The 11,311-nt window shown below is 35.7% G+C and overlaps 1 protein-coding gene across 1 annotated transcript in view; it reads left to right on the top strand.

Moving 5' to 3' along the window:
• Positions 1–11,311, top strand: part of LOC107756582 (arf-GAP with SH3 domain, ANK repeat and PH domain-containing protein 2-like) — a 32,640-nt gene that overhangs the window by 5,601 nt on the left and 15,728 nt on the right. Inside the window, exons 2-11 of the mRNA XM_016573754.1 lie at positions 4,075–4,147; positions 5,525–5,670; positions 5,943–6,017; positions 6,764–6,813; positions 8,240–8,369; positions 8,657–8,742; positions 8,827–8,902; positions 8,997–9,083; positions 9,177–9,280; positions 9,399–9,468. Coding sequence (XP_016429240.1) covers positions 4,075–4,147; positions 5,525–5,670; positions 5,943–6,017; positions 6,764–6,813; positions 8,240–8,369; positions 8,657–8,742; positions 8,827–8,902; positions 8,997–9,083; positions 9,177–9,280; positions 9,399–9,468 — 897 coding nt within the window. The remainder of the gene's footprint in view (positions 1–4,074; positions 4,148–5,524; positions 5,671–5,942; positions 6,018–6,763; positions 6,814–8,239; positions 8,370–8,656; positions 8,743–8,826; positions 8,903–8,996; positions 9,084–9,176; positions 9,281–9,398; positions 9,469–11,311) is intronic.

Here is an 11,311-nt window from a genome sequence, read left to right as displayed (position 1 = left end):
TCAAATTCTTGAGGAAAATCTGCTGCCCTCTGCCAGAAAGTTGTCAACGGAAAGAAGGTTTACCTTCCAACATGACAATGACCCAAAGCACACAGCAAAACTGAGCACACAGTGGTTGAAGGAGAAAAAGGTGAATGTCCTTGCATGAACTAGTCAGAGCCCAGACTTAAACCCCACTAAAAAAAAATCCATGGAATGACTTGTAGACTGCAGTCGACAAAAGTCACCATCAAATTTAGCTGAACTTGAGCAGTTCTGCAAAGAAGAGTGGGCAAATATTGTAAAGTCTAGATGTGCAAAGTTAGTAGAGACGTATCCCAACAGACTAAAGGCTGTAATTAAATCAAAAGGTGGTTCGACACAATACTGACACAAGGGGGTGATCCTTTTTCCAACTCAGTAATTCTGCCTTTTTTTTTTAAATGATGGTGTTATATCTTTCACTTGGATGCTAAAAGTTGCAGTAAATACAGAGTAAATACAGCTGGATAAAACAAAAACTGTGTCCGTCTTCATTTCAGTCTGCAAAGCAACAAAATGTGATTATTGTAAAGGGGGTGATTCTTCTCTATACCCACTGTACATTGTAACATTTATTGCATCAGATAACCTAATAATGTATTTTGTGTGGTAACATCTACATTAACTGGTTTACACCAATTTTAAGATCAGGTAGAATGTTCCTTAACAAAACTGTAATCATTTTTTGTATACTACTGATCTGAATAGGAACAATATATAGGAACTATATATGTCCTGTAGTTCTTCTAAAAGTTTGCATTAGTTTCAAATTTGCAGTGAGTTCTTCAACAGAAGCACAAAAGAGCTTTGTTTGTGCAAACAGTTCTGACCTCTGTCAGCATGTTTCACCATCAGAATAGTAGATCTTACTGAACTTCACTCATGTCTAAGACTGACCCTGTGCTGTTAATCTAAAGAAGCTCCGCAGCTCTTCCTCTTTTATCTCTTTTACACTCTGACTCAGAACTTGAACTACAGATGTTGACCTCTGATGAATGGGGAAAGTATCAGTCATTTCTGAATCATGACAAAGAAGCAGCCCAAACAGTTCATGAAGGAAATTCTTCATAGGATGTGTTCACTCTTGGCAGGTTTAGTTTGATTAAAACGAACTCTGGTGCGACTGCACTGTTAGTGAGGCTCATTTGAATAAGTGTGAACTCCTGGCACTGTTCTAGCTCTTTTACACATTTTATAAGCTCTTTGATTTATAACCTGGTAAAATACCACCATATGTACACACATGCATTGAGCACATTTAGCCCAACATACATCATTGTTTTAGATGTTCGGTAAGTTTGCAAAATATGCAACATAATACAACACAAGTTGTCCAATCAGGCTGTGACCATATGATTTTCCCTTTTGTATCTTTAGGTTGAGTGTTAAAAATGACAGTGAATGATAAGTGAACCCATAATGTACCATTTACTTTATTGGTCCTGACCAAAAGAAAAGAAAACCGAACTACACGTGTAAAAACACCCATATTACTTCAAGGACAAGGTGATTTTTGGAAAGCAGGCATGAGTAAAATCCACTGCTTCGGGCTCTTAGAGGAACTGGCCTTTTCATGTGACTGGGATACACAGAGGGAAGCACTCTTTATGAGTTGCCCTTTGGCACTACCCCGTTTGCATTTAGCCTCGATGGAGGAAGTAGCTGAGGTAAACAGATGTTCATGGTTTATGTAAAGACTAGAGCTGGATCTTGTGCACGTTTCTTTATGCATAAGTTTGCTCGTCTATAAAGTGATGTCAGATGATGCGGTTATTTTTGTCAATCCCTTTAAATCTTTGGATATGCTCTTTCTGTGTAACATGAGAGCTTCGTACACAAACAGATGCCATAAAGATGGCAGTTAGTATTCTTTTTGCTGTCGTTTCCGGTTCTTCCATCCCTGTGCGTGGTGTCCTGCTGAGGCTTGCCTTTGATGGAAAACCAAGTGCAGTTAATTTCTCTCGTCCCTTCATCTTTTCTCATTCCTTAGGGCTAAGGCGGGATGGCTGTCCCCCTTCTTGTCCCAGCTTGTCCCGTTTTATCTCCTTCTCGCACACACATGTCTACTCGCTGTATTTCCACATCTTTTTTTATGTGTCTGCGGCCCTGTTCGGTCACTCTCCAGGTTTTTTTTTTTTTGTGAGCTCAGATAGTACAGTTCTTTCATACAAGGCCAATTTCTACAAAGTGTCAAACTAGAACAGCCCAGAGATGTAAATAAGAGTGTAAAGTATTTGAATTACTGTACTTCATTACAATGCTTAAGTATTTCATACTTTTGTACTATTTCATACTTTTTGTACTGTATTGAATCTCAGTCGTTCAATTACATTCCCAAGGAAAATTCTTTATAGACTTTAAAAGTACCAAATGCATTTTTTTTTTTGCAGGTCATCTTGACAGTCTTTCATATTTCTTTCATAATTGGTTTGAATGCTACTTCATTTCATGAGTCCATTTCCAAAGCTAAGAAAAAAAGTAATATATTTGTTTCACTGGCGTATATTATAAACTTGATGTTTCAAGTGAGTCAAAATTGACAGACGGTATCCATATTTTCTCAGCACTTAAGATTTAATGTTAGCATGTCGAAAACTTACTAGCATAATAAATGGATGGTCACTACTGTTTGAAAGTATTGGGTCAGTTAGATTTTTTTGATGTTTTAGAAAGAAATGTCTTTCATGCTGTTTTATGCTCACCAAGGCTGTGCTAATTTGATCAAAATATTGTGAAAAATTAGTACAATTTAAAATAACTTTATAATATTATGTTTCAAAAATTAATTTACTCCTGTGCTGGCAAAGTTGAATTTTCAGCAGCCATTACTCCAGTCTTCAGTGTCACATGATCCTACAAAAATCATTCTAATATGCTGATTTGCTGCTCAAGAAACGTTTCTTATTATTATCAATGTTGAGAATAGTTGTGCTGCTTAATATTATTTATTTTTGTGGAAAGTTGAAACCATGATATTTTTTTCAGGTTTCTTTGTTAAATTTAAAGTTTGAAAGAACAGCATTTATTTGAAATATAATTTTTTTTTTATAACATTATCATTTTTATCTTTGTCACTTTTGGTCCATTTAGTGTGTCCTTGCTTTGGAATGGTAATGCATGTTTTATCATAACACTCTTAATTCTCAATGACAGACTGTGACAGTCGGAAAAGTATGAGTGTTGTCAGCTGGCGGGCACCAGGCTTATCCCTCATCAGATGATTTTGTCTTGGTCTCGTACCAGACATGACTCCTGCATAAACAGATTTTAGGCCACAAGCCTGTCTACTTCACTCGGCTCTTTTTGTGCAAAATTCTCAGAGCGTGATTCAGCGTGAGTGATGGCTGGGGGACTAAATTACAGGCTATCTGAGTGCGTCTGGATGTAAATTCATTGTGTCGTGTGTGTGAGAGGGAAGTATAAACACAATGCTGTACAAAACTGGATTACAAATGTTTTTTACATTTGTTATTATAGTTTGACCTACTTTGTGCGCAAAAAGGTGCTGGTTGTGTTTATTAGGCAATTCTGTAGCTTAAACAGTAGAGCAAGGGTTTGATTTCTAGGGAAAGCAAGAACTGATAAAATGTGTATCTAGAATGCAGTGTAAGTGCATAAATGCATAAATGTAAATGTGATGCACTCTCAGAAAAGAAATGCAAAAGCTGTCACTGGGGCAGTATCCTTTCAAAGGTACAAATAAGGTACAAATATACATTTTGGTACAAATATGTATCTTTAAGGTACCAATATGCACCTTTAAAGGTAAATAAGGTACCAAGGTGTACCTTTCGAAAAGTAAGCACCCCAGTGACAACTTTTGTTCCTTTTTTTCTGAGAGTGGAGAGTATGCAGCATTTTTAGCCATTGCAATACATTTTAAGGCCTTTAAGTAAAGATGCAGGTCCTTATTGGTGCAGTTCCTTATTGTGGAAATAAACCAATTTTTCACTGTTATCTTCCTTTAAAAAAAAAAAATCATCCTGTGTATTTAGAACTGGTCTGTTCAGTACAAAACATCCCTCTAAGTAAATGATTCATGTTGTTTTGCAGGCGTTGGATCTGGACCGCAGTGTGCTGCACAAAATGAAGAAGTCAGTCAAGGCCATAAACAGCTCTGGTCTGAGTGAGTATTACAAATGATAATTTGCCTCTCAGCCTTAATCAATAACCAATAGGTTTTTGCTAATTTTGCACTTTTATTTTGTACTATAAATCTCATCGGTTTTGAAGGTAAGGTTTTTTGACTGTATAAATAATAGTATAATTGTTCTTTTAAGCCCATCTAGCCAAACAGTGGCAAGGGAAATATAACAATAGCCTGGACAAAGCTTTTTGTTTCATGTACAGTGTGATTCAAGCGAGCAGGTTTTGTGCTCTACTTCACACATTCCTCTCATTCCTACTAGAATCACAGATACCTGTTCCAGCAGGAACCTGCTTATTTCCCCTCTCTGTTTTTTTTTTTCTTTCTCCTGTGTTCCATGTACAAATTTAGAGCTAGATTATCATATCTCTAGTTTTCTTTAAATCTTTAAAAAAAACAAAAAAAAAACACTGATGAGCGGTTATTATAGCCCTTAACCTTAACTTCTGTGTACATGCTGTAATATTTCTGCAGTGAAGTTATTGTTAAAGTCTGCATGAAATCAAAACAGACCCTTAGCACATTTACTTAGCACAGTGCTTGTTGTTGAACAATTAATTCTTGCTAGTTAATCCACAGAAAAAAAAAAGTGATTGTCTTCATAATCTGTAATCAAAAATTTTGAAAATTTGCTTCCCTTCTGGAACTCTGGTGTTCTTTGATGATGTCAATTTGAAGGTTTGGGTAGAACATCTTTTAAATAAATAAAAAATAATGAATGAATGAAGTCCATCAAAAAATTACTAAAACTTAAACTAAAATTATTATTTTTTTCAAAATATGTTTTAAAATCAAAATATGAATAAATACTAAAATACAATGTAAACAATACTAAAATAACATTGGTTTACACAAACATGGACATCAAAATGAGTACCTGTGAGATGGTTTAAAACTGGGCAAAATTCTGAAAACTAGTTGAATAAAAAATAATAAATTATTTTGTTAAATAATCTTATTATCTTCTTTAGTGAGTTTCCTTCCGTGAAGGAAGCAGACGTTGTAAGCACATTGTTTCCTCTTTATAGTAACCCAGATCTTTGCTGTACTTCACAAAACTGGGGAGTGGTTACTAAGCTCTTTTCTACAGCACTCTACTCATAAACTAGGAAGTATGTTTTTTTTTTTTTTTGCAAGTGGTAGGAATGGAAAATGCCCACGTGACATGAGTTTGCTCGTGCCTGCTTGAACCAATGAGATAAGGTCAAGCAAAGTGTATTAAAAACAAATGAGTTTCATAAGGTGGCATTTGGAAAATTCATGAAGTATCCTTGATCACCAAACAAGTTCTTGTATATAATAATAACAATAATGTGGAGGGTAAATGACTGACAGACTGTTTCTGTGTCTTTTCAGCTCACGTAGAGAATGAGGAGCAGTACATCCAGGCACTAGAGAGGTTTACGGATAGCACTGTGTACAAAGATGACCCTGAGATGCCCAGTTACTTCCTCACATTTGCTGGTTTCACCAAGGAGCTCACTGGTCTCTTTAAGAACTTGGTGAGCAAGTCTCTGACATCCATCTGTTGTAGATCTTTTTGCTATGAATATTTCAGACCTGTATTTGTCTTGCTTGTGGCTCACAAGTAGCTCACTGCACTCCTCATGAGAAACTGCCAGTTATATGTAGAGTGTTTTCTCTCTCTCTCTCTCTCTCTCACACACACACACACACACACATGCGCGCGCGCACACACACACACACACACACACAATTACACAAACTATTCACTTTGTTATGAAGCTCCTAATGTCTTCTTTTGTGCCCACAGCTGCAGAACATGAATAACATCATCACTTTCCCACTAGATAGTTTGCTGAAGGGAGACCTTAAAGGAGTCAAAGGGGTATGCAAATGACAAACATCTGTATAAAAATATGTAGTAGCACTTTAAATTAGGGACCAATTGTCACTATGAACTAGTTGCTTATTGGCATGCATATTACTGGCATACTGGCTGTTTATTGGTATTTATAAAGCATATAATGCCTTATTCTGCACAACCATATTTTAGATCCCTTAATCCTCCCCCATACCTAAACTTAACAACTACCTTACTAACTATTAATAAGCAGCAAATTAGCAGTTTATTGAGGCAAAAGTCATAGTAAATAGTTAGTTATTAGTAAGAATTGGTCCCTAAACTAAAGTGTGACCAAATATATATATGCTACCTTTCAAACAGTAAAATACAGGGGGGGAAACTGTATTGTAAAAATACAGGAAAGTAGTCATATTTTGAAATGTTATTACAATTTAAAATAATTATTTTTCTATTTTAATATATTTTAAAATGTAATCTATTCCTGAGTTGGCAAAGTTTTTTTTTCATTGACCATTACTTCAGTTCTGAGTGTCACATGATCCTTTAGAAATCATTCTAATATGCTGATTTGGTGCTGCTAAAAAATGTATTTAAATATATACATATAAACTTTTTTTTCATTCAAAATTTTCATTTTTAATTTATTTAAAAATACAATGATTTCTTATAAATACAATGATTATGGTGGTTTGTGTGTGTGTGTGTGTGTTTTATATTTGACCTTTAATTCTCTTCTTATGTTGACTCTGCTTACATTTATTCGGCAGGATCTGAAAAAGCCTTTTGATAAAGCATGGAAGGATTACGAAACCAAACTGTAAGAACCTATTAACCTCTTTATATTAACCTCAGATAAAAATGTAATACAGTGGGTACGGAAAGTATTCAGACCCCCTTAAATTTTTCACTCTTTGTTATATTGCAGCCATTTGCTAAAATCATTTAAGGTAATTTTTTTTCCTCATTAATGTACACACAGCACAGTTTGCTAAAAAACATCTGAAGGACTCCAAGATGGTGAGAAATAAGATTCTCTGGTCTGATGAGACCAAGATAGAACTTTTTGGCCTTAATTCTAAGTGGTATGTGTGGAGAAAACCAGGCACCTGTCCAATACAGTCCCAACAGTGAAGCATGGTGGTGGCAGCATCATGCTGTGGGGGTGTTTTTCAGCTGCAGGGACAGGACGACTGGTTGCAATCGAGGGAAAGATGAATGCGGCCAAGTACAGGGATATCCTGGATGAAAACCTTCTCCAGAGTGCTCAGGACCTCAGACTGGAACTAAGGTTTACCTTCCAACAAGACAATGACCCTAAGCACACAGCTAAAATAACGAAGGAGTGGCTTCCCAACAACTCTGTGACTGTTCTTGAATTGCCCAGCCAGAGCCCTGACTTAAACCCAATTGAGCATCTCTGGAGAGACCTAAAAATGGCTGTCCACCAACGTTTACCATCCAACCTGGCAGAACTGGAGAGGATCTGCAAGGAGGAATGGCGGAGGATCCCCAAATCCAGGTGTGAATAACTTGTTGCATCTTTCCCAAAAAGACTCGTGGCTGTATTAGATCAAAAGGGTGCTTCTACTCTAAATACTGAGCATGTGATATTTCAGTTTTTTTTTTTTAATAAATCTGCAAAAATGTCAACAATTCTGTGTTTTTCTGTCAATATGGGGTGCTGTGTGTACATTAATGAGGAAAAAGAATTAACTTAAATGATTTTAGCAAATGGCTGCAATATAACAAAGAGTGAAAAATTTAAGGGGGTCTGAATACTTTCCGTACCCACTGTAGTTACAGATTGATCGGTGAAAATTAAACTTAAGCCTTAGACACTCATGAAGCCCTTAGTGATTGGATATCTTTGAGATATTCCTGTTCCTTACAGCTTGATGCACAAAAGGAAACACATTCTGAGCATAGTTTTAATAACTGTAGGTTAGTTTATTTGAACCTAGCATACAGAGGAAGGTAAGGCAGCACTACATAGAATGGAGGTTTAGTCATTTCAGATGTTTGAGCTTAAAGGTGAACTATCCCTTTAAGTCCTCGCCTTGTAGCATAGATGAAGAGCTTATCATAATGTGTGGCCATACCTTAAGTAAACAACAGTGCTGGCATATAAGGTTTTTTGTGCAGTATGAGCATTATGAGGCATTGATGAAAGTCTAATGTTTGTGCATAGTTAAGTACATCCACTGTCATTTTTTTTCATGTCAATGTTCTAAACTTCTTTACAGGGGCAAGATTGAGAAAGAAAAACGGGAACATGCCAAACAACACGGTCTTATCAGAACAGAGATCAGCGGAGGAGAGATTGCGGAAGAGATGGAGAAAGAGAGACGCCTCTTTCAGCTTCAGATGTGTGAAGTAAGGAATGTGGTTCACATACATTTTTTTTTTGAGTGAGCACCAGTGATGGTCCTGGTTTACTTTTAGCCTTGTTCACTTCATGTCTTATATTACCCTTGGTACACACACACACACACACACACACACACAGTGAACATCATGCATCATTGAACTCTTTTGAAACTTAGTTAATGGTTAGTTAACTCTTTTGAAACTTAGTTAACAAATAGTTAATGGAAATAGAAAGCAAAAGAAAGCAATTGAAATGATTGTTTCATACTGAAGTCTGTCATTTTTATTCCTAGTATCTCATTAAGGTGAATGAAATTAAAGTCAAGAAGGGAGTTGACCTGCTCCAAAACCTCATCAAATACTTTCATGCCCAGTGCAAGTATGTTTGTTTATGATTTCCCAGTAGCAATACATTTTATTTTAAATGAGTCCTTTAAGAGAATTGGTTTTCATATTTCCACAGTTTCTTTCAGGATGGGTTAAAAGTTGTCGACAACCTGAAACCTTTCATGGAAAAACTTGCCACGAACTTGACCGTAGTACGTTTTTTGATATTACTGTCTGCTCTTTTGAAGGTGTATTTGTTTAGATGAAGTTATTCTTATGTTCTTATTATTTGTGTGTGAATTGCAGAACAAGCAGACACAAGATACAGAGAGGAAACAGCTGATGCAGCTGAGAGATATTCTCAAATCTGCCCTACAGTCTGAGTGTAAGGAGGTGAGCCAAAAAAATATTTGGAACTATGATTGATAGGACGATTGCTTAATTTTGTGGTAAATCTTGTTGTTTTGTTTGTTTGTGTGGTGAAAGGACCTTCAGTCAAAGCAGAATGCAGGCTATAGTCTTCACCAGCTGCAGGGCAATAAAGCTCATGGCACTGAGCGCTCTGGGATGCTCCTCAAACGCAGCGAGGGGTGAGTTTGTCTGGCACTTTAATGAAATTCACATGCATTATAAGTCCAGCGCATCCTTTTTAAGGGTAGTGAATGTTTTGTAAAGTTTACGTGATGAAGGCTTCTCTCTATCTTATAGACTGAGGAAGGTTTGGCAGAAAAGGAAGTGCACTGTGAAAAATGGATTATTGACCATTTCTCATGGAACGGTAGGGGAACAAAACAAACGCTATGTATCTGTAACTCCTTTCAGAATTATGTTTTAGTTTTGCACGTTTACCTCCACCATTTTTACAGAGTTTGAGGACAACAATATGTTGGAAGAACATAATCTCAAAATACCATTTAGTGGCTTAATTTGAGAAAATAAGTATGTGTAGATACAAATCAGAACATATCCACGGTGCATTTATCATGTTTACTCATTTATTGCTTTAAAATACATCTTTTTACAACCTAGAGAAATGACTAACTCCTCTTCATTGTCGTTTTTAAGATATTTAAGTAACAATTAATAATTACTTTCATAAGGATAATGTAGTTTGTTTAATGAAAATTACACACACATACATATATAAATTAAACATTACACACACACACACACACACACACAGTGAACATCATGCATCATTGAACTCTTTTGAAACTTAGTTAATGGTTAGTTAACTCTTTTGAAACTTAGTTAACAAATAGTTAATGGAAATAGAAAGCAAAAGAAAGCAATTGAAATGATTGTTTCATACTGAAGTCTGTCATTTTTATTCCTAGTATCTCATTAAGGTGAATGAAATTAAAGTCAAGAAGGGAGTTGACCTGCTCCAAAACCTCATCAAATACTTTCATGCCCAGTGCAAGTATGTTTGTTTATGATTTCCCAGTAGCAATACATTTTATTTTAAATGAGTCCTTTAAGAGAATTGGTTTTCATATTTCCACAGTTTCTTTCAGGATGGGTTAAAAGTTGTCGACAACCTGAAACCTTTCATGGAAAAACTTGCCACGAACTTGACCGTAGTACGTTTTTTGATATTACTGTCTGCTCTTTTGAAGGTGTATTTGTTTAGATGAAGTTATTCTTATGTTCTTATTATTTGTGTGTGAATTGCAGAACAAGCAGACACAAGATACAGAGAGGAAACAGCTGATGCAGCTGAGAGATATTCTCAAATCTGCCCTACAGTCTGAGTGTAAGGAGGTGAGCCAAAAAAATATTTGGAACTATGATTGATAGGACGATTGCTTAATTTTGTGGTAAATCTTGTTGTTTTGTTTGTTTGTGTGGTGAAAGGACCTTCAGTCAAAGCAGAATGCAGGCTATAGTCTTCACCAGCTGCAGGGCAATAAAGCTCATGGCACTGAGCGCTCTGGGATGCTCCTCAAACGCAGCGAGGGGTGAGTTTGTCTGGCACTTTAATGAAATTCACATGCATTATAAGTCCAGCGCATCCTTTTTAAGGGTAGTGAATGTTTTGTAAAGTTTACGTGATGAAGGCTTCTCTCTATCTTATAGACTGAGGAAGGTTTGGCAGAAAAGGAAGTGCACTGTGAAAAATGGATTATTGACCATTTCTCATGGAACGGTAGGGGAACAAAACAAACGCTATGTATCTGTAACTCCTTTCAGAATTATGTTTTAGTTTTGCACGTTTACCTCCACCATTTTTACAGAGTTTGAGGACAACAATATGTTGGAAGAACATAATCTCAAAATACCATTTAGTGGCTTAATTTGAGAAAATAAGTATGTGTAGATACAAATCAGAACATATCCACGGTGCATTTATCATGTTTACTCATTTATTGCTTTAAAATACATCTTTTTACAACCTAGAGAAATGACTAACTCCTCTTCATTGTCGTTTTTAAGATATTTAAGTAACAATTAATAATTACTTTCATAAGGATAATGTAGTTTGTTTAATGAAAATTACACACACATACATATATAAATTAAACATTTAATATAAAAGTTATATAATTTTAATATATATAATTACTGTATGTAAAATAAATTCTAGAGTTTGTACAATATAATTATAATTGTTATAATAT

This window comes from Sinocyclocheilus rhinocerous, unplaced genomic scaffold (genome assembly GCF_001515625.1).
Source record: "Sinocyclocheilus rhinocerous isolate Xijiao unplaced genomic scaffold, SAMN03320098_v1.1 scaffold683, whole genome shotgun sequence".
Taxonomy (NCBI): domain Eukaryota; kingdom Metazoa; phylum Chordata; class Actinopteri; order Cypriniformes; family Cyprinidae; genus Sinocyclocheilus; species Sinocyclocheilus rhinocerous.
The sequence above is the reverse complement of the archived record's forward strand: the minus strand, read 5'-3'. Positions and strand labels throughout refer to the sequence as shown.